Source organism: Aythya marila, assembly GCF_965140915.1.
Source record: "Aythya marila genome assembly, chromosome: 9".
Classification (NCBI taxonomy): domain Eukaryota; kingdom Metazoa; phylum Chordata; class Aves; order Anseriformes; family Anatidae; genus Aythya; species Aythya marila.
The window spans coordinates 4,831,867-4,855,817 of NC_139050.1; the positions used below are offsets into that span (position 1 = coordinate 4,831,867).

The following is a 23,951-nucleotide window of genomic DNA, read 5'->3' on the forward strand; positions in this document are numbered from 1 at the left end:
TGATTTCATTCACTTCTGGGCCTTGCTCGTAAACGGCGGAAGGCCCAGTAAGTTTGCAAAGCCTTGTGCCTCTGCTTCACTGTCATTTCACCTTCTTCAGGAGCCTGTGTGACAGCTATGGACGGAGCTGAGCTCTTGCTGTGCAGAGCTGGCTTTGTCTCCCAGGTACCCTCTAAATATCTGGCATTCTGCGCGCAGAGGTGGAGGGTTTGCTCCCTTGAATCCAGCTCTTCGTTCCATTTCTGCTGTCCTAAATAAGTTCAAATATCTTAACACCAACTTGACATAGGTTGGAAACCTTAAACCTGTTGTATTTCTTTCAGCAACGTGTTTTCTTCTGTTACACAAACCTTTCATAATTTTTCCATAACTTTAAGGAAACTTGTCTTAGGATCATTGCTTCTAAAGTGAGTCAAGAGGACTCTGAACTTCTCAGTAGTCTTCAGAATACTGATACCCATTTCTGTATCCTTTTGAGCAGGGGATATGAAAACAGCTTTGGTGTCAAATTTTTGTATTTATTACTTTGTTTCAGTCAGAATAGACTGGGGAGGGGGGTGAGGAGGGGTGATAAGCAGCCCTGACCTGCTGTATTTTTTGTACAATCAGTATGAAATCAGAGTCGGAAATAGGATTACTGAAATAAACCAAAAAGTTATTTCCTGCCTGAAAATTCTTTTGTTACCTTGCAAAGTTAAACATGAAAGATCAGACTTTTTGTAGTGTAAACTCAGATCTAGGCTTTGGCTAATACTTCCCAAATTAGCAAGAGAAGTTTCAGAAGTATAGGCAGTTCTTCCTCACTGTTGTTTAGGTTCAAGTGTTCTTAGGAAATAAGTAGTTTCGTTATAGGTATTTCATAATTCTCCATTTTCAGAAGACATAGTAATGAGCAGCATGGAAATGTCACAATGTTTTTAAAAGGACCGTGTTTAATAATATGGGCAATGTTCCTCTTTTGGCTGTATAAGCACTTCCATTCTATAGCAATGACAACTATCTTTTGAACTGGAACTTGCTATTTTTAGTTTCTTACCAATTCAGTTTTTCTAGATGCCTGAACAAAAACAGTTACTTACTGTTTTTTAATACAACTTTTTCTAAGCAAGTTTCATATTTCAGTGGCAGGTGGGCAGAAGTTTGCACCTGAATTAAATAACATGCTGCTCTCCTCTTTGCTAAAGCATTTAATTTTAGGATCAAGTCCCTGGTATAATTAGTAGTAGTATCTTTGAAATATTGAAGAGGAATTGATCCCTGCCCCTCGTGCATCCATCCTTGCTGGAGGATAAGATCCTTCAGACAGTGCTGACTAAAGTAGATGCGCGTTTCAAGGTAATTGGGTCACGTCGAAAACAAATGGTAAGACAGATGAGTGTGTAGAAGGCAAGATGAAGGAAGCTTTATGTAAGCAATCATAGATGCAGTATTTACTAACTTTACTGATCAATTTCATTTGCTAGCCAAGTGAGGCTGGTCAGCTGTCTGTTCTTGTTGTTGACCCTTACAGATGAGTAACATTCTGCCTTTATCTGTGTTAATGAGTGACTCTTTGAAGGTGTGTTTCTTAATTTGAGCATCATAAGCTGCAAATTGAAATCTTAAGTCGGTTTCAAGAGAGTATAGTGTAGTTTGGGCTACCCTGATGGACCTGCAGGGGAGAAAAAAGCTAGAGGAGTCTTACCCATGGACTTAAACTTGCTGCAGAAGAGTCTGTCTCTAATGGAAAAAATGAAAGGATCAGTGAATCAGTCTTGGTGGTGTCAGAAATGAGTGAATACACAACATGAGACTTGTTCTGAATGAAACAGATGCTTCTGCTATTTATAGCGATCTAAAGGTGATGCTTTAATCTTGAGCAATCTTTCGAGAGCTGCCCAAATATTTAGTCTTTCACACTTGTGGCATACGCTGGGAAGCAGTTTGGGGGAAGGTTGCCGTTAGCCTTTCTGTACACGATACGCTCTCATAGTCACGTGTTAGCAGGCACAAATTCTGGGGGGGGTTAGTGCAGGGAAAGCGTGCAAAGGTCTGTAAATGGAAAGGTGTCAGTGCTCACAGAAGCAGTGCTGAATTTGTTTCAGTTTATATTTAGAGCTGTCTGCTTCTCCAGATTATCTTGATTGTTTTTGCATTTTTTTAAAGCAGCGAATCAAAAGGTTTCAGGTTACGTTTTGCCTTGTGTTTATTCAGTAACCGGTGGCTGCTCAGATTTACATAGTCCATAGGCACAGTTCACATGAAACAGGTGCCTGGGAGGAGTTTTCTCATTCTTCCCCTTTCCTCCAGGACACCGTTCTGTAGGTCTGAGAGATTAAAGTTGGAGGGGCATTTGGAGAAACTGAAAGAAGTTGTTAATATATATAAAAAAAAAAATAATAGTAATAATTGAGGTATGTTGGCAGGTCAGGTTTAGTCTCATTTTTCTGAATCTGTTCCTAAAATATGGAAGAAAAACCAGTCTCTGATCTGTCTTTAAATATGTTGGGTTTCCTAACCCTGTTGAAAGCGTTGCTGTAGTATGACATTGTCTGTTTGTTCAGGACTTGTTTTCAACTTTTAACAGAGACTGTCAGATGGCTGCTGTGTGGTGAAGCTCCTGTGTCAGGCCTGCTAATAATACAGTCAAATATTACTTTTTGAGGGGAAAAGCAAATCCTTTTTTTTTTTTTTTTCTTGGGACTTTGTCCTAATTAGAAAAGGAAGTTCTTGAAGACTTACAATTTGCTGTAGAATTTATCAAAACCAAGCAACCAAACCCAGCCCCTTCCTTTTCAAGCCCCCACCCCAAAACAGCACTTGTGTCGTGATGAGCCCAGCAGTGCTCGCAGACAATGCCTTGGAGGTAGCCCAACCCTATCAATCGCCGGGCGGGAGGTGCAGCTCCATCTTTTGAGAAACAATCGCTTTTTAATCTACTTATCTCTTCCTCTCCGTGCTGGCAGAGCGGCTTTTCATTGCTGCAGAACTCATTTCAGTGAATGGGAGGAGGACAGGGGCTTTGCCTACTGTACTGCAGCTCTTGGGTCTTCTAATTGACAGAGGATTTCATTTTTTTGTCTCAGTTGTGCATTATGCATACTTCTGAGCAAAGTCTGGTAGAGCTGGGAAGGACAGGTGGATATTGCAATTCCTACATTTGCACTGCCTCCGTGTTTTCATGGAGTCCTGCCTGGTTCTCACAGGCTGGAGCCCTTTGGTGTGGCTGGGTGTCAGGCGAGAGCAGATCTTCCTCAGTTGTTACGGGGTTACTCCACTCATCTCCTGAGCCAGGAGTGGATTGTGGTGCAGTCCACAAGTCTTCCTTGTGGGATGAATCTGGAGAAGCCTGGTGTAAAGGTCGCCCTCCATAACAAGTGCAAGGCTGGAATGCCAAGGGGTGAGTGAAGAATAGGACTCAGATATTAAACATGGTATCAATACTGAGTGCTGGAAATGGGAACTGGCCATAAGCAAACTCCAAGTACAGCTTCCCTCCCACCAGCCCACAAACAAATGCCCTCTGAAGGAGTGTAAGAGCGCAGTAGGCGTTTCCTGACACTCTTGGGAGATGTGGATGCTGTTGGATTATCATCCTCAACTGCTGTTATAGGTGACTCAGGAGCAAAAGGCTAATTATTTGGGCCACTTTTGGTGGCTCGCTGTGATGACTGCCCTGTGACTCTTTGAGCAAATGGCCAAAGTGGGCTCACGACCCCGATTAGGGCCCAGTAGGTCAGGATGCTCCCTACTTCTTTCTATCATTTCTCTTAGCTTCCATTTCTGTTTTTCTGTGTGTCTCGACCTGTTCAGATATCACATTATTAAGGACTTTTGTGCCTGGTGACATTGTTCACCTGAGATCAGATGTTTCTGTTTCAGAGTGTGGGTAATGGAGTTGTTGAATTCTTGACATACTGATGTTTTCTGGACATGAAGTGTAGCCAATGTGTCCTCTTCCAGGTATGCTGGTCACTACACAGCGATAAAGGTTTCGAAAGCCAAAGGAGGATGAATATTCTCGTCCATCTGTCACGAACGGGAGTACCTTCTTATCTGTTCTGTAGCTGAAGAAGATAGGGAACGAATATGCCATGTTCAGGGGATTCTTGGAGCAAACTCTAGGCGGCATATCCCTGTCATCATAAATTCTTGCCTTTTTAATTAATATTAGAAGGGCTTATAAAAATTGAAGTAGTGATTAAGTTTGGAGGCAGGGAATGTGCTGCTCTTGCCGCTTGCTGGTTAACCTCAGCCGAGCTTCATCCAGAATGAAGGTGTCAGGCAGAGGATGCTAAACACTTGTGTGACAGACTACTTAGTGCCATCTTGAACTGACATCATTTTCAGTGTCCCTCACCTCATGGACTGTGGGTCAAGGCCCCAGTGATGGCAGCAGTCAGCCCTGCTCATTTTGTCTGCTGACAGCTGGCAAGTAAGGGAGTCAAACAGGCTGCAATTACCAGGTGCAAATGTTTACTAACAGAGCTGCTAACTAGCTTTAATTGCCGGTATCCACTCACTTCCTTCAAGGTAGGCCAGGTAAACACTCCACTCACATTCTGTAATTTCAATCTGTGCTTGCTCTGGGGTGTTAGACCTAAAGGATGTCACAGGAAGGAATGAGGCAGGTGTTGGTTGAGTTTCTGAAAATTTGATCACTGCAATGCAACGCTTCTTCCTTTCTGAATGGATCCGGTTCACTTGGTAGCATGTAGAATTGTGGCAAACGCTCTGCTGGAAACTGCAGTAGAAAAATTGAGTAGCGATGTTTGCAACTTTTAAAAAGGAAAAATCTGATGCAGGTCTTTTTACAGACTTCTAAAACTTCTGAGAATTTAGCAGTGGCCTGTTTGGCATGAGATATTTGTGAGAGCTTCGTGGAATCAGTGATTGCTGATTCAGGCTTGGAGGTTTTGATAGGATAGGCAAACTATTGTTACAGGCAGCACACACATCTGATTCTGCATTGTGGCAGTCCTGTGAAATAAAGGACCTTTTGAGTCCTTTGCAGACCTTTTTTTTTTTTTTTCTGTGAAATGACTACAATATCAGTATACATGAAAGTGCAGTCTGATTTCCTCAAGATGTTCTTGTGCTTTGCTCTGAGTTCAGATGGTTGTGCTCAGGCTGTGTCTTTGAATCACTAGCATTAGAGCCGCAGTTTGTGGAAGTTTTCCAACTAGTGGCTTGTTACAAACAGACATCTCTCCTGCCAATGATGGACTTGATCTCTTGCCCATTCCCCAAGAAAGGTAATGTTCAGATAAATGGGACTACATTAATACATTTCCTCTCTTTGGACGTTGGCTTCTATCTTTTTATGAAACTGGGTGTAAGCACTATTGAAATTATTGGGATTTTGCTTTTAATGCTTTTTTTTTTTGAACTTGCCTTTTTTCCGAAAAGCACCAGCAGAAACAGAAATCCAGCTTTTGCTAAAATCTGCTAGAATAGAAGGCAGGAGTGTGACAACTGGGTTGCAGCCATGCAGTTCACTTTTCTGATATATGGCTGTCAGAAGAAATCTGGGAGTGAGCTTGCAGGAACATTTGGGTTCTGATACTGCGTTCAGGTTGGTGGAAGAGGATCACACAAAGGCTTTGCTGTTAGTTGGGATCCGGAGAGTTGTGTAAATCTGTACTGGGTGATCTCTACAGGGTGATTGGGATTATAATTCTCTAATAGCTTTTAGAGATGGTTTGGTACAAAATTCTGAGAGGTGAAAAAGTGGTGTAGTGGCATCGTGAACTAATTTTATTTATTGCTTGTTTTTTTTTTGCTTTTTTTTTTAATCTGTGTACAAGTCTAACTTAAGGATGGAGTATGAAAAAAGGTGAACCTCAAGCTTGTAGTCAAAGAGTAGATGTAGTCACTGCAGTTCTTACACAACTTTGAAGGTGATCCAGTGGCAGTTCAAAGCTAAAACACTTTCACCAGTGGGGAGGAAATAACTTTTTTTTTTTTTTTTTTTTTTTTTTTTGGAAGACCAGGGCTCTTCTAACCAAGAATGTAGAGCTTCAGCAAACCTGTTTCCCCCAGAACATCACAGATAGTAGTCTAAATAGTAGCAGAATAGAAAGTGCACTGAGCAGCAGAGTACTTTATGTTTGATCTTAGATGGTGATAAGTGTATGCTATCATTTAAAATATACCTGTATATTTATCACATGGAGAAGTAAACTCCTTGAAATTACCTTTTATGAATCTTTCTTGTGCTTCCCAAGCAGACTGGTGTGTGGTTTAAGTGGCAGAAAGTTCTGTTGCGCTTAACTTAGCGAATTTGGAGCAAATATTGCAACTATTCCTTCAATTTTGATAGCATTTGAATTAAAAGTAGAAGAACTATCCCATTTTTTTCTTTTCCGGAACAGATCGGAGTTATTAGATGTAATGCTGATCTCTAACATACAGAGATGTTTCCCAGCTGACCAACAACCAGCACTGCTATATAATACCTTCCCAAACCAGCGGCTGGAGATTTGCCTGACTTACATAGAGCATATATTTAAATGTGGTAAGCAATTGAATTGCAGCAGAGAGACACAAAAAAAAGTCACGTTGGCTGAGAGATTTTTGATTATCAAGGGGAGAAGGTGGCATAGGTAGGTGTTGCTTTGAGAGTCTGCTTTGTTTGAAAACAGAACAGCATTTTTGTGAAAGAAAAGCTGAAAGGCTTTTACTTGGATTGCTGTCTGTAACTGCTGCCTGAATAGTTGACTTCGTTATCAGTACTTGTGAAATGGCTTGTTAGGAAGACTTCAGAAAATCATTTCCGTGAAGAGGCACCAGTGCAGCAGATGCAAATTAAAAGGAAAATAACTGACCTTTCGATATCACAGGTAGCAGAATGAGCAAGGTGTGCGTGTGGAGGGGATGGGACGTTCAATTTCTGTGCTGCTGCTTCTGGAAGATAGGGAGCTAGGAATGTACGTGTCAGTAGGTTGGTGACTCTGTTATCAAGAGAGTGAAAAAGTGGTGAATGATGGGGATGTTTTTGGAATGAAAACCTTTGGTTTTTAACCAAAATTCCTGAAGACTAGGGCGATGGGAGATGGTGCTTGTTTCGCTTTGTGCTGTTCATCATTGTGTTTGACTACAAATGCAATCTAGCCTTCAGTGTCCTTCCTCTCCTCGCTTTGTGGTTGTTGGGTAGGAGGGGAGGGAGAAGGGAGAGATACCAGGGTGGGTTATGGTTTCCCTTTATGCTGTCATAGCATTATTTTTCACTTAATTATTTTCAAGGGCGCTTTTATGGTATTGTTAGGATCAGGGGTATTTTCTTTCTCTACAGTAATTCGGGGAGAAATATTTTTATTTCTTCCTCAGCCTTTTTGTTGAGGTGTAAAAGGCTAGATTGCCTATAAAGTAAACAAAAAGTATCTTTAAAAATCACGTTTTAAGTTTGGTTTAATTCAAGTGGATTTTCTTTCAGTTGGGTGATGGAGCTTGAGTCATCAAACTTTATGCAGTGCCATCAGCAACTTTGTTGCTGTGTTTCTGTGAGCCTGTGCCATCTCAGATGCTGCTTCATCCATGTAGCATCATATTTTGAAGCACTTGATTTTGGTAAATAACTGGGATTGGTAAAACACAATTGTAAACTGTTTTGCACTAATCACTAGATAGCACTGGACAAAAATTGTTTTGGTGTTCTGTTGAGACTTTGTTATAACACTTTCTGTCACTGAATTTTTCTGTATTGGTACTGTTTTTATTTAGTGCCTTTACTGAAGTACAGATAGTCTGCGTAACAGCTCAGGGTCATACATGTTCTGGTTAGAGCCTTATGCATATCCTATAGCAAGTTGTTTAACTTTGTGCAGTGGAACCTTGTTTAATACAGCTGTTAATTTTGGAGAACTCCCTACTAATGGAGTTAATGGCTGTTAACTCCCTACCAGTATCACCTGTATTGTTTTGATAAAAAAAAAAAAAAAAAAAAAAATGTTGGAATCAACAAAATGTGGCAGAAGCAGTCGCTGCTTCTACAGCTCTAACTTCTGAAGGTAGCTTTATCTTGATTCTAAACAGTCTTGTTTTATTGTTACAGATGACTATGGATGAGAAGTATGTAAACAGCATTTGGGATCTCCTAAAAAACGCCATCCAAGAGATCCAGCGTAAGAATAATAGTGGCCTCAGCTTCGAGGAGCTATATAGGAATGCCTATACAATGGTGTTGCATAAACACGGAGAAAAACTCTACACTGGACTGAGGGAAGTGGTCACTGAGCATCTCATAAACAAGGTATGTCATTTTTATTAATGTCCCTTGTACGGAAGCGTTCTGTTCAGTTGCTTAAGCGAGTAAAATCTAATGTTATTGTGTAACATTTAGTTGAAACTATTCAATGGATACCCTAAAGAAATGGTGGTTAAGAGCTAACTTCCTGCTGCTTAATTTACTTCATGTTGCAGATAGTTTTTGTTACAAGTTACAGATGGAGGGTGCGCCATAGGAAGTTTTTGAAAGTGTAAAACAGGAAACAACTCGAGCTAGAGCATCACTGCTGAGATGCAGCCATGCCAGTTTGTTGTTGTCTTTTTCTAAAAAAAAAAAGCATTTTGAAGGCATTTTGTGACTTTCTCAGAACTCAGTTTGGTTTGTTTTTCATCTGTGAAGCAGAATAAATACCTGTGCAACAACCTGTTTGTTACGGGCAAATGAACTAATTCACAAGTTAATGAGAGAGTTGTGCTAGGATTACACAATTTCGAGAGGCAGGAGGCAATATGCAAACACACAGCTCAGCAGCAGCAAAAGCCCTGAGCAATCTGCATTCTGTTATTTCAACCTTTTCAAAGCAGTGTAATTCAGTCAAAATGCCACACAGAAATTTCTATTTCTGAAGATGTATCATCTCAGAAAAGGGCTCTTCACATCTTGCGTTAAACCACGGAAAACCTCTCTAGCTTCGGTGGGTAGAATTTAGGGCTGATGGTTAAGCGTGTTATTGAAACCACGTTGAGGCTCGCTTTTTATGAGTCCAGATAATGTTTAGAGGTAATAGGATCTGAAGTCTCAGGAAGATGCTGTACTTCTTGTGGTAACGTTCAGACCTCCTATCTTTGGAAAGAAATGCACGGCCACTTTGATCCCGTGTACTGTCTGTGGGTTCAGATAGAGTGTCAGATTTTTGTCCTCTTATTACAACTTTCAATTAGGAAAGTCATATGCCGTGGTGCATCCTGGATGTTTACTTGTGGCAGGAGCGCAGAGGGTGGATGGGAGGTCTGTGCCTAAATATCGTGTAATGCTCGGGAAGCTTTTTGTGTCTGTTACCTGGAGATGCTGCGGTCACTATGCATGGAAGTGCTGTTGCTGTGGCACAGGTGAAAATCAGCTCTTTCCTAAAATCTTAGTTTTTAAAGGTATGGTTCTGATAAGCATAGTCTAAAACCTGCTTTACGTGTCGGTGTGTGTTGGCTTTTTAACCATTTGCATGAGAGGAAGCATCCTGTGTGAAATGGCTAAATATTTTATGACTCTAATTGTAGTGCATTTGTGAGTCTTGAGCACTTCTGTTTTCATAATAGCTACGTTCCTGAGGCTTTCTGTGCCGTGTTTGTGTATATGCCTGTGTTTTTATAGTCTACATTTAATAATAATTAGGATACTAAACTTTTTCTCTTAGGTTTGAGTTTATCCTGGTTTAATTTGAGGAAAGCTGCTTGTCTTTCTTTCTAACTATTCTATTTAAATTATCCATATGCAAAAACACTATTCTGAAGCATTAACTGTGGCAGAAGAGCAGGAGATCCTGCGAGTTTGTGCTATCACTGCGCTGCCTGAGAGGCTTGTACAGATACTAGTACAGAGAAATGCCTAATCCTAATTAGGATGCTTAATCCTAATTTTTCTGATGATTTTTTTCCAGTGCTGTAGTACTCTGATCTTTAACGTGATTAATCAAAGGGTATCTGTGTGCATGGGTAACAGAAAAACAGATGAGCCAAAGTTTTGTTTTAAATAGAAGGAATAAATACTGAGTTTTAGTAGCTAAATGCCCTAATGTTAAAATAGCTATATTATTCAGATGTCTGATAGTGCCTTCCTATAAGTTAAATGGTTCTAGGATAAAACTTAAAATATAAAAATAAAATAGTGGGGATTCGAAGCCTTGTTTCTTTTGGTGGGCTTTGCTTGAGGATGTTATGTTCAGGTACATGTTATAGCTGGAACTATGAAAAAATAGGTTGTTGTTTGTTAAGAATAGGATCAGTTCTGAAATGGCATCTCATTATTGTTAGCACTTGTAATAAAATAGATAAAACAGTGCTTTTGTTTAACCTCACACTTCATGGAACAGAAATTTTAGAGGGATAGTGTTTTCAGTGGTTCTTTCCAAGAGCAGTTCTCTGTTAGATATTAAGTAGCTAGTTAGCAATACAAGTTTTAGCCGTAAATCTCTGTAAAGTTACATTCAGAGAATCAAAGGTGCTAGAGTATAGAAGAGGGGAGTTTTGCCAGCTGAAATGTTGTTCATGAATTGTGTTTAACTTCACCAAAATGAAATTTTTCAGAAATGGTTAGGTTGTAATAAAGGCAGGCAGTGGTTAGAAGGAACAAAATGCAAATTTTGAATTGCAAGAAACCTTCAAACAGAATTGCTACTTTTTGTTCATCTCTACTGGTTATCTTCCTGCAAAACAGATTACATTCCTGTAGTATTCCAGTCACACAGGTTAATGAAGAGTAGATGCAGAGACTAAGCAGAGGCACTGCATTCAGATGTTTTTAAAAATTGTTGCCAAGCTTGGGAAGCAAAAGTTTATTTTTGGTGAGGTATTGTTAAGAGCTCTATTTATTCTTTTGTGCTTGTGTAATTGCTAGATGAAAGTTGCACTTACCCATTATTTTTATTAGAAAGAAACTCTAAAGAATAATATTTAACGTCTAAGCAAGAAAGCATAATGCCATGTGCTGTCTTCACAGCCTGTTGAGTTGTAAATAAAGTGATAGGTGCAAACGCAGTACAAGCATACGAGATGAAAGCACCCAGGCAAGTTCCTGTGAAGGGTGCTTGGTTTTGAACTTGCAGACCCCAGCAGCCTGCAGTTAGGATCGCCGTGCTTGGTGAAGGAGGCAGTGAGCCAAGGAGCTTACTCCACGTAATTGGTAGGAGTTAGCTGTCCTCAACAACTGAGTGTTTACCACAGGATAAAAACATTATAAAGCTTGTCTTTGCCTGTATATTGACATTATTTTTTAGTACCTCTAAAATCAAGTTAAAAAATGAATAAAATGCACTGAAACCTTTTACCTTAATTCAAGCATGAAACAGGGTACATTTAATTCTTGTGCATCTGAGGTTTCCCGGATTGCTCCTTTTCTTGTCATTTGGCATCGCTGTAGCTTGATGTGGACACTTCACGTCTTGATCCTTGTCTGTTCCTTCAACACATAAATGTTGTAAAATTATTTTAAAAAACAACAAAATGCCAACAAAGCTTAGTTTGTGGCTCTTTAACATCACTTACTAGAACGGAAAATCCTGAAGTTTGCAGGATAATGTTTTTAAAATTCCCTTCATTTTGATGGTTTCAGTCTGAAATCCAGCCTCAAATCAATTCTATAAATTGTGCGTGAGGCAGAGGGATTGATTGATCGATTTGTTGGCCAATGAAGTATTTTTTGGTAGGTGATAATGCTGCCGGAGTATTCTGCGCATCAAAGATTCAGAAACACCAAGGACTGTCCTGCGCTTACATGGGCTGAAACATGCTGGGTCGGGGAGGTGCTAGAGCCTTACTGAACAGGACGAGATTTTTGGGATATGGAAATCTTATCAAACACTTCTGTTGCTGCCTGTCATTGGCATGCCAGGGTGCTTTACAGCAGAGTCTTTGCTGATACAGCTGAGGGAGATTATCAATGGCAGTGCCTGTAGTAACTCAGTAGTAGTAACGAAAGGCATCCAAGAAAACCTTTCGGTAAGGAGCACCGAGCCAGTCCTCGTGGGGTCACTGTTGGATGCAGGGGGAACGTTAGTGAGTGCTGGGGCAGGTTTGGATGAAAGGCAGCGTGTCTGCTCTGGGGCTCTCTGTGATCTGTGGCAAGCTTTAACATTTGCTATCGTGGTGCTGCGGAGAGAAGACAGGTATCTCCTCCAAGGAAATCCAAGAGGTGATTTCCACCGTGTCTGTGCTTTAGGTGGGGAATTATGCATGAGGAGTTGTGTAGGAGATGAATGAGTGAGCTTTAGGGTCTGCTGTACACTTGGCTGACAAGATATGAAGAATTGTCTAGCCTTATCTTTCTGTCCTTAATATTTTAGGATGTTCTTGTGTGAGTCTTCAATTATATGGAGGGCAGAAGGGTCAGGTGGAATAGACGCAAAGCAAGTGCAGTTCAGAGTAATCAATGGTTTTCAGTCTTCTGTGTTTTTTTTCTTTTGTCTAAAAGGATAATAGCTGCATGGGTGAACAAACACTTCTGGTAACATCACAGTGAACCTGCTAACTTAGTTGCAACTTGAACATTTTAGAATACTGTCTTTTGATTTTCGGACTGTTGCACTGTTTGGACTTCTGTACAAGATGAAATTTGGTAATAAAAGTTCTTGGACCTTGAGGTCTTAGGTTAGAAAATGCCTTCCTGTACTGCTGCTCCCCGCAGAGGGCTCCGTCTGTGTGAGCCTGTCCTTAGAGTGCTGCAGATCACATCCTTGGGCTCTCCGTGCTGCTGCATCAGGACGCTGTAAGAGAGAATGCTAGGCCACGAGCCTGCTTTGTGTACACTTAATAGAGAGTTACTTAAAAGTATTGGAAGTTCATGCCATAAACTATTCTTAAGAGATTTTGTATGTGTGTGTGCTGTATTTCCTAGGAGCCATATCCATTATAAAATATAATTGAGCCTAGAGTCGCAAGCAAGATTTCCTAATTGCAAATACAAGACCTTACATAGATTATGAAGCTGCTAATTTACTTTGAGACTGGACCTTGGCAGTCCTGTTCGTGCTGGATGTGCCTGCCAGTTACTGCGGGACTGCAGAGATGGCTACACAACTCACTGCAAGAGGGGTTAATTGAACCTCACGTTCTGCTGGTAAAACTTTCCAGGCTGAAGTTTTCCTAAGGCTTTAGAAGAGCAGCAGCTGTCTCTGAAGGGCTTCCTTCTCTATAGGAAAGTGTCAATGTCCAGGTGTTTTTACACTGAAAGTCATTTATTCACCGAAGCAGCTTTATTCCAGGTTTTTGCTTGGCTGTGGTGTGTTGTGCTTTATCGTACTCTTCCTGTAATAGGGGTGCATTCATGGCCTGTACAAGGAATGTATTCAACACGTTGTAGCTGGGCAGCTGTTGTAAACAACAATCAGGGTGTCTTTTGTAGCAACTACAAGAACTTTTTTCCAAACGTGTCTGCAGCTTAAAATAAGCTGAGGAGAGTGTCACTGACAAGTTTTACAGAGACTCTGAGCGTGGCTTTGTGCCATACAGCCCCATCTCTGGATGTAAAGTATGTTTTCAGCAAGCTGCATGGCACAGGGCGTGGGGCAGCGGTAAGGTGGTGTGGGTCCGAGAGCTCTCACGTCTGCGTGGAAGCAATCACTACCTGGCAGTGAGCACCCTGTTTGCTTACCAGCTGACACGGGATCTGGTGCTGGCTAATCTGGTAGGATTATTGTGATGGATGTGTGCAATCAGAAAGGCACGGTAGCTCGGTGTTGTAGAGATCTTTGAAGTGTCCTGTGATGGTCTTTCATATACTTGAGTAAAACTGATTGATCCCTACCCCGATTCTCTGTACTTGTAAATGAATTGTGCTTTTAGTTTTTCTTTGCTAAGTCTGACTACTGTGGCTGGTCCACAAAATAATTACTTTTCCAAGGTTTCTTCATATCGATTAAGGAAGTGAAAGCAAAGATATCATGCTTCTTTTTCTTGGAGATTTGGCTTACTCTTTGCAAGGCTGATGAGGTTTTTAATGCACATTTCTATTTTAGCTAAAAGCCACATAGATTAGATGACAGCAGCACGTGCGTCTGGGAGACTGAAGGGTAAATGACAGTCACTACCAGAGAGAATGAGCCAGCCAGGCAGCACTGCCTGTGCATTATACCTGCGTCCTGTGTTCTCCAAAAGCAAGGAGAGGCCTTGCAGAGGAATATCTGCAGAGCAGGAATTTGAAGATTTCAGAAAACCTTGAACAACTTGCAAGCAAAGCTAGTTTCAGTTACAGCTAACGGGGTGAATATTACTGGGATAAGCTTTTGCAGCTTATTGAGAAGAGACCGTAGTGTCTGGATGAAATGCCATGCTGTGTTTTTGGTCTGCCTTTCTAAGTTGTTGGAGTATGTATAGTTGCATGCCAGACTGATTTTATTTTTTGGTATACTGTTTTTGCCTAGTAACTTAATAAAGCTTAAATGACAGAGTGATGTCTCTCGGGTGTGTGGGTGTTTGTTTGCGTGCAAGGACTCTGGGATGTGGATTGGTGGATCAGGAGCTGGCCAGAGCATTCTTGCAGTCTTAACTATCAGCTTGGATCGGGACTGTTGCTGCCTGGCCCCTGAGCATGCCTCTCTTGTAAGGTATAAGACACTTAACGTGACATGAAGCGCAGATGGGGGCAGGTTGTAGTGCAGGGAGGGAAGGAGATGCCCCCAACGCTGCAGGAAGCTGCTGGCAGCAGTTGGGTGTTGGTTCTGGGCTCTGCCCATCACAGCAAGTGGTCGTGGTTGGAGAGCTGTGGGGGCAGTGATGGCACCACACATGCACCGGCAGATTGTCCCAAACTGTTGAGATGTATTTGCAACGAAGTTCCTCCAGCATGCAGAAAAAGTAGCCTTTGGTCTATTTTTCTAGTAAATTAGCTGTATTTTGAACTGAGAGGAGGAAAGGAAACGTCTCTATCCAGTTAGAGAAAGAAAACTTGTTAAAGAAAACAAGTGTTCCCGATTTTGCTAAGGTTTAGAACTTGGTCTGACACAATCAACAGCCTTCAAACTGTCTGTTTGGAAGGCAGAAGTCTCTAAAAGCGTTCAGCAGTTCTATAAACCTTTATTTATTGAACCATTTACATGTTAAGTACAAATTTGTGCATTCTTTTCAGTCCCCTCTCTTACGACGATGCTTGCATATTGCTACACAAAAATCCAGCTGTGTAGATAGGGCTTTACTGGGCTGTAAGAACTTGAAACTATACCCCATTTGCACTTACCACCATTGAGGGTCCTCCTAAAAGGATGTCTCTCATCTTTACATTCACACCTAGAGTTCTGTAGGCTACTTCTATTACTCTTTGTTACCTACTTAGCCTGTTGACTTTCCTCGTTTGGAAGTGGTGTTGAGAAAAGGTTTGTCCGAATTTGTATTAAAACTTTGATTTTATGTCATTGTTACAAGTAAAACTAGATTTGTTTTATCCTGTATGGAGGATGTATACCGATTGTTTGCTACAAGTCAGCTTTAACTAAACATCAAACTTTTTGACCTTTAAAAGGTATCAGGTTGTTTTTGCTTGATTGTTTGGTTTTTGTTTGCTCTTGTGTTTTCTTCATAATAGTTATCTGTTGGCTGTTGTTTTTTGTTTTTGTTTTTTTTTTACCGTGACAGGTTCATTATAAAGGAGGAAAAAAATGAGTGTTTGCTGCTGGCTGGGAGTTGAACATACTCTGACTCCTGGAGGTTTATTGGCCATTCATTTACATGCCTGGACTGTATCTGTTTTTTAGGGGGTTATCATAAAGCAGAGGGCAGATTCACATGATTTGGGGTAATGATAGAGGGCAGGATGTATTCTTTATGCTATTTCAAAATTCAATTCACACGTTTTGTTAAATCTGGAATATATATATATTTTTTTTTTTACATCAGGTTTATTTTTTGCAGGAGTTGAAAGCTTGAGCACTGTTAGTACATGACTACTGCATGAAAATCAAAATACAAAACCAGATATTCTTTTTGATTAGTAGGGAGTAGTAATACCAGAAACAAGTAAAGCCTGGAGTTGATGGGATGAACAGATTAACTAGACAATGCATTAGTAAAAACAGTGATGATTTTTCTCTTGTTCCCTGAAGCCTTGTTAGCAATTCTGGACTATTAATACGAGGGCCTGGTCTTCACTGAGTGAATGTCTTCTTTCAGAACTGCTATTTGCTGCACCTATTTGCTGCTGTCTTGGCTTGTTTTTCTGTCGCTGTGTCTGATTTTCTACCTGTGCTTGTTTCTGCTTATGACATCTGGTACTTCCCAATATTCTGAAATGACTTGTGATAGTACCGTTGACATTAATTGTAACAGTAGAGCATAGAAAATTAAACCTTTAAGAAGTTATATGAAAATATTTTTAACATTTGAAATTTCAGATATTCCTTTGAAATTTAATATCCACCTTTATTTTGTAGCTATTGTTTTCACAGTGTTTTTTTCTTGCTTATATAAAGTCTTATTTTTCTCCTGAAGTTATATAGAAGGGTATATAAAGGGCTGGCTAGCACCCAGGAAAAATATGAACGTGTTTGTGATACTCAGAGTTCACAGAAGAGAAGAATTAGTTTTTTCGGAAGCAGAGCTTGTTAAGATTTAAATGATGAAGGGGAAACAGACTTGGGTTTATGACAATATATTCTTTTTCACTTCAGGTGCGAGAAGATGTGTTGAACTCCTTGAATAACAACTTCTTACAGACACTAAACCAAGCATGGAATGATCATCAAACAGCAATGGTGATGATTAGAGACATTCTGATGTATATGGTGGGTGTTCTGCTTTTTCACATGTTTAATGTGATGCTTGCTTGTTTTTTGACAACTGTAAACAATTGAGCTGGAGGGATAAAAGTAAGGCATGCTTAAGTCTTGAGATGATTCTTGTAATCCCTTGTTTTGAATTCCATATGTATATGAGACCATTTGTACAAGTATGTAAAAAATTATAATTAGGTAGTTCTTTTCTCATTGCTAGGAAAGAATGTTTGAAAACTGGTTGAATTTTGCAGTTCTTAAAAGATTCTGGCAGGCTACAAATGTTAATTTCATGTTTTTATTCACTTAGCGGTGGTTTCTTCCTGTAGAAGGTGTGATGGTGTAAAGCCTGCACAAATGACATTTGTCATTCTTTACATTATTTTAAAGAAGATAGTTTTGCTTAGGTTTGTTTTATGTTCTTCAGTAAGGATTGAATTCAAACAGCATGTTTTGCTGTTCATATGGAGCTCGGCACAGAATTAAGCAGCATGCATAGATGAATGTATGATCTTTCGTTGGATGGTTGTAATTTTACAAGGGGAAAAAAAAAAGACATTCCTAACCTGACAGCTAACGGAAACGGTTGTTTCTAAAGAGAGAAGGCCTTGTATCTGGATTGTGTTATGCTTTACATAGTACGTGTATGTTTAAATTCCCAGAATGGTGGGCATACCCTGAGGATGCAGGAGAGTATATTTTTACACACTTTTTAGCCAAAGGGTTAACTTCAGAAGGAAAAGAAATGCATGTTGAGAGACTGTTTTTAATGTAAATTCTCTTATTCCAAAACATCACACTAAAAATAGTGCTTCGTGCAGTATTGCTCAGGGAGGGATAAAGGTAGTGCTTCATTTTTTATTATCAGAAAAGATTTTTGACTGAGATTATACTCTTATCTACTTAACAAGCGGAATTAAGTTCTTGCAGCAATTAAAGATCTCACAGTATGAAACTGAACCTATCTAAATTAGCTGTGAAGAAATCCTGTTGGTTAATAAGCTACTAAATGCTGAAGATTTTTGAGTAATTATTGTAGCTACATAGCTCAAACTTTTTTTAATGGATTTCCTGGCTTTTTTTTTTGTAGTTGGAAATAGACTGCAAGTCTAAATATAGAGGGCCGGATAAAATGCTTCAGTGACACTTAGATCTGTGTGCCTTATCTTGCCAAAAGGAAGATTTAGGGATTATTTTGTGTAGTGAAGATATATTGCCTTCACTAGGAGAAATGCTGAATTGTCTAATCTGTTAGTGAAGGAAGAATAAAAACCAATTGTTGTTAAGTGCATCTGGATAAATTCAAATGGAAAATGAAACAAATAATACCCAGAAGAATGGTTAATGAGTAGAATAATCAACCAAAACTAGTGGTGAGTTTCCAGAAACATTATAAGATGGAGCTTCATCCCTGGAAGTGTTCAAAGCCAGGTTTGGATGCTGCTTTGAGCAACCTGGTCTAGTGGAAGGTCCCTTCCAACCCAACCATTCTGTGATTTTATGGAATCCAGAGCTTTCCAGGGGAGCAGCTGCTATGTTTTAGCCATGTACTATTTACCTTTTCAGTACAGAAGATATTGGATTCCACCAGAACTTCAGAAGATGGAGATCTGAAGTACAAAATGAACTTAATTCTAATTCATACAGAATAATAAACAAATTTAAATATCTCTGGAATATATAGCTAGCATGGAATTATGAGTGTAGGTCATTTTAGAGTAGACTTTCATGTGCTGTTTGACTGTTTTTAATTATTTCAAGTAGGTGTTCTGGTGAGGCTTCCACTTGACTAATAATTTGTCTCCCTATAGGCTTTTACCTTGTACCTAAATGAGACACAAAGTAACAGAACAGAGACATCTACTATAAATATTTTCATAGAGTAAGAGTAAATGTTATTTTTTTTTTTTTTTTTTCAAAATGCTCATATAAACTTCTCAAACTTCAGGAGCCATTATGTGTGTTTAACTATCTATAATGTAACATGGCTTTGTGATCATTAAATTAATCTTTATTAGATAGAACTATCTAAAGCAGGGAGCTGATAAAATGGGCACACTCTGGCCCTTTCTTTGAATTGGAGGAGCATAGGACATGTTTTCAGAGAAAATACACACTTTGATACAAATTGAAGCATCGGGTATGGTATAAAATAGGACAAACCTCAAAGACTTGAGGTTTCACTTTTGTCACTAGAACATCCTGTTGTCAACATAGTTCTGTTTATTAGAATGAGATTAGGAGCAGGAAACTTCAATTCTTAAGTATGTGCTCATTCAAAAAGATTGAAAAAGCTGCTAGTACTACAAAATTATATGATGGAGGGACATCTGTCAAAGATAAGACCTTAATGCTCTAAAATAAAGCACTGTATAAAGCAAGTCTTGCTTTTCTGTGGGATGAGTCTGAATGAAATGTGGTTTTATAGCAATGTTCTTATGCCAGAGTAGCTTGTGTCTTTAATCATGCACAGCTAAAGTTTTATTTAAATAAAAATGTGGGGCTTTTTGTTGTTTGTTTTTAAGATAAAACAAATCATTGCATAAACACAGTCACCAGGCACTGTTAACTGACATGCTTGTGTTCTGTCAGGAGAAGTAGATGCAATTATCATGTTTATAATAAGGGATAACCCAATCCTTCTCTTATTTTGTAGGCCATCCCAATTGCTTACCCATCAGTTTCAGGAATTGTACCTATTGGTACCCAAGAAGCCACAGTTTGACGTCAGTGAAAGTATAACATTTAACGTCCTCTTGAATTCTAATCTTACTCTCTTACAATCTTGCTTCAACCTAGTGATTGTACATCCTAAGCTAAGCTGTATCTGTTTTAATGCTGTGTTTGTTTTCCAGTCTATTTTGAACCATTAGGTCACTTATGATATAATTCAAAACAAACACCTGCCCAACACATCTATCCTTGTCTTCTGTTTGGATATGCCACTTCTGAAATGAAAATGAGTTCAATAGGCTTGTTTTAGAAAAGTATGTTTTGTAACATTGTAGTTTGTGCATTATTACGGTGCTCATCTGTAGACTTAGATATCTTTGCAGCTTGAGGTTTACGGCAGAACTTCATTTACCTTCAGAACCTCCTCTTCAAGATGCTGTAAAGCTTGCATTGTGATTGCATTTGAGAAAAAGTATGACCTCGTCTCTTGTGTTCGAGTTTGCTTGTTTTCATGTCTGTTACATGATGTAGTTCTAGTGTGAGGTTTTGCAACCTGGAATTGCACAATGAAGGCAAATCTAGGCTTCTTGAGATATTCCAGTTACCGTGATGGAGTTTCACGTATACGTAGTGATGCTGGTTTTCGTATTATATGTGGGCTGGCACTCTTCCTTTTGGTTTGTGTCTAGGCTGCAATAATCAGTGCCAGAGTAGATGTAACACTGTAAATTCATGGCACTGGCTGCACAAACAGTGAGCACTGAAGTCGTGAAGCCGTGTGAAGCAGCATCATCACAAGGGGAAGTCGTACTAAGACACGCTCCAGCAGTGAAGTCACGCACTGTGTTCGCGTGTATTTGAAATGCAGTCCTGTTTATGGCTGTGCTGTAGGTAACCATACCTACAACAGGCTTTATTAGCTGCTGCGTGCAACCGTAGCAGAGGAGATGCAGTTGGTTTGGTGGTCTTGTAAGTTAAAAGAGTGTGAGTATTGCTGGAGCATTGTACAGAAACTGGGCTGTACTGGATTCTTTGGTGTCCGTTCTCACTACTTGTACTTGTTAAATTTAAAACAATTTCAGGTATGTAAGCACAGCAGCCACACCTCTGGCTGCATACAGGCATAGGTGGTAAACCCTGTCAGAAATGAGCAATTGCTCTTGTGAATGCAGTTGTGTATTTTGAAGAGCATTCCCCTGGTGTGCAGTGCATGAAGCTGCTGCCTTGATTTAAGCCAGCAGTGGCTGGTCGGCCACGCAGCTTGTCACCTCAGGACATAGGACTCCTATTGCTTGTGGCTCACGCAGGAGCTAGTAGGGAGAAGTGGAGGTTTTATTTTAAGAACTAGGATTAAAGAGACTTGCTGTAGACAACGGTATCCAAAGGCTGAACATCATCCAGGCAGTGCATCTGTGCAGAGGTGGTGCAGAATGTGGCTGTTGATGATGTGCAATAGGTAACTCGTTTCAGCTGAGATCAGAGTTATTCTGCAGTGTAAGCAGCACTGTAGTTTCTGAATAATTGCCGTCTGAAACTCCACCCTTGTCTCCTGAGAGTTATTCTTACCTTTTAAGCACCTGCTGCTTCTCCCCATGGGAAGTGATTGCTGTTCAGGAGCATGTAGCCTTGTCAGTCAAACCTGTTCTCAAATGAAGCTCCCTGTCTCCGAGGTTATTTTTCTGGAGGCTGGGAGAGCTTCCAGTAAACAACAATAAAAAGGGTCTGTTACCAGGGGAGAGCAAATCTGCAATATCAGAAACACTAATGCTGCCACTTAGTTTGGGTGCTGTAGAGTGGTCTGGCTTACTAAAGAGGCATTGCCAGTACATTGAAAAGAGTTCCTAGTGCAGCCACTACTTCATTTCGTAAGGGCAATGTGCAGCACGGGCTGCCACAACAGAAACTATGCAGATGAGTCACAACCATTGCTTTAATCCATTTGGATACCCTGCTGCCTGTGCTTCAGAGGCCTGAATATACCTTGGAAATAACTTGTGGAGGGAAGAATACATATGTATATAGCATGTTAGGCACTTCTTTTTAGTTTTCTTTCATCTATTTAAAAGTGTAGTTTAAGCTTGTCTTATTTCAGAATCACCTTTACTTGTGTTCTGGATGTTAGTGGGGAAGTAAGGGAGTAAAATAAATAGCATTATTTCCTGAATAGCAGGAAGAAATGGAAACCAGTGACATTCTAAGGATCTAGACCACCATGTGTCACTGAACTGACTTCTTGAGACCCAACTGAGCAAACTTTTTGGTTTGAGGCAGGGCTCTGCTTGCTTCATGAACCACGGAGTATGTATGTATGTATACCTGGTCTGTTTCCATCCTTTGGCTTCATTGAAATTAGGTGCTGCCTGTCTGAAGGGTGTTAGTGCAAAATCATTCCTGAATATGGAACCCCATATTTTACTTTCATCTAGTTATCAGGAGGCAATCTGTTATGTAATCCCTGCATGGATAATATTTCCATGTACATTCAGCTGCTAAAATACTAAAGGCTGTAGGATTTATTCCTTCTAATTTCTTCCAATTGTGGAACTTGTATGAACTTCCAGTTGTGTAATTTCTTTTTTCCATGGTCTGAAGGATGAGTTTTTCTTAAAAAAAAAAAAAAAAAAAAAAAAAAAAAAAAATTCTGTGTGTATGAGTAACTTTACAGTTCATTTCTGAGTGTGGTAAAGCACTTAAGAAGTTAATTGATGGACCTAGTGGGGAAATGAGTAGTTCATACTCCCATTCCATCATTGACCTTCATTTTCTATAGAGTTTGTTTTGCTGTTGATTTATTTTGTTTTAGCTATGTACATTCTCAGAAAACCTTGTCAGAAGGAGATGTGTGAGGGGGTATGGAACTCTTTAACTTCTACTAATATGAACATCCTGAGGCTTAAATGGTAACAAAGCAGTATTTTCAGTAACAACCTGAACAATTACATTTGAAGAATGGATTATGTCCTTACAGAAATAAAAAAAAAAAATAAAAATAAAAAATCATTATTGCTCACCTCAGAAATAGTTCGTAAAAACTTTTATTTCTGGTTGTTTTAATGATCTTATCCACTCCTAGATATGAAGTGAACGTACACATTTTCTGCTTGTCAGTTGACTTCATTAGTGCTCCTGCTTTTCTAGGAGATAAGATAGAATAATTCTTACATTTCAATATAGATTTATTCTTTCTACTCTCCCCTTTTCTCTTTTTCTGGGGGAGGGCAAGGAGATTTTCAGGAAACAACCAAGTTTCAAAATATTTGCTCTAGTTGAATGGAAGCGAATTTTTAAACGGGGGTTCAACAGAAGCCCTTATGAACAACTTACGTTACCGATTCATAAACTTTGACTAACTATTCTTATTTTGGATTTACTTTGTCTTCAGTTCACCTAATGATGGTATCTCAGGAAATTTCACTAAATATTGAGGAGGAACTGTGAACCTGAAGGGAGTGGTAGGAGTATGTATAGGAGATAGGGGGAAAAAACGATTCCTTCATTAAAGTAAAGGAGGTGGATGAAAGGGGATTGTGTAGATAAGTAAAACCTCTTTCAAATGATGTCGTGATTTTTTCTTAGTATTTGGGGGGCTCTCCTACCCCCCAGCTAAAAATGGCAAGGGTATTGGTTTGTTCTGGCATGCTTTAGTTATAAATGCTGTGCTTTTAATCTGAACAATGTAGGCTTTCTATATAAATGAGATTTTAGAAAATGGGACTGATTCTGAGATTATTATTAATTTCCTTTTATGAAGAAAGGAGAGAATATTAATTTGATTATATCTGTACAGCACAAATATGACCAATCTCTTTTGATTTTGAATAGCCTGGGCACGATGAATTTAGAATTTCACTGCCATGTATGCCTTCATTGTAGGACCGTGTCTATGTGCAACAAAATAACGTGGAGAATGTCTACAATTTGGGTTTGATTATTTTCCGAGATCAAGTTGTACGCTACGGCTGCATTAGGGATCATCTACGGCAAACTCTGCTGGATATGATTGCAAGAGAAAGAAAAGGAGAAGTTGTAGACAGGTAAGATGTTTGTAAGTGACTGCTTTCTGTTGTAAATGATACCCATCAACTTCTGAGTGAATCAAGAGTGTACACAACTAAGTCATTACTTAAGCAAAAATTGCTTCATAATCTGGAAAAATGTTTTTCTTCATGCAAGAATGTAACATAGTAGCTAGATGGAGAAGCTCATAACATTTTTAATATTTGTGGTCTTTATTAAATTTTTTGTTAAATTTCTGTTACCACCATGTGTCAGACTATTTGTTTGTAAAGTGGAGGTTTAACAATTCTCTGCCCCTTGCTATCTTTTATTTCCTCTGTGCTGTTGTTCAGTCTTCTAGCTTTGCTTGTTTTTTGACATTTTGTTTTTTTCTTCTGTTTTCTTTCCTAATGTTTTAGACTATGTGTTTCTTAGTAGTCCAGTTGTCTCCAAGCTTTAAAACCTTCTCGTCCTGTTCTCTTGCCATGTTTATAGATGTGGAGTTCTGTACCACGCACTTCAGATACTGCAGCTGAAGTAACTTGAAATTTGCAAGGTTTTTTGTGCTTCTGCAGTTTCAGGACAGCTGTTGGGTGTGGAGATACG

General features: G+C 39.5%; 1 protein-coding gene across 1 annotated transcript in view; it reads left to right on the plus strand.

The window, feature by feature from the left end:
- Nucleotides 1-23,951, plus strand: part of CUL3 (cullin 3) — a 53,778-nt gene that overhangs the window by 7,062 nt on the left and 22,765 nt on the right. The window contains exons 2-4 of the mRNA XM_082767427.1: nt 8,033-8,230; nt 16,575-16,688; nt 23,223-23,383. Coding sequence (XP_082623553.1) covers nt 8,033-8,230; nt 16,575-16,688; nt 23,223-23,383 — 473 coding nt within the window. The remainder of the gene's footprint in view (nt 1-8,032; nt 8,231-16,574; nt 16,689-23,222; nt 23,384-23,951) is intronic.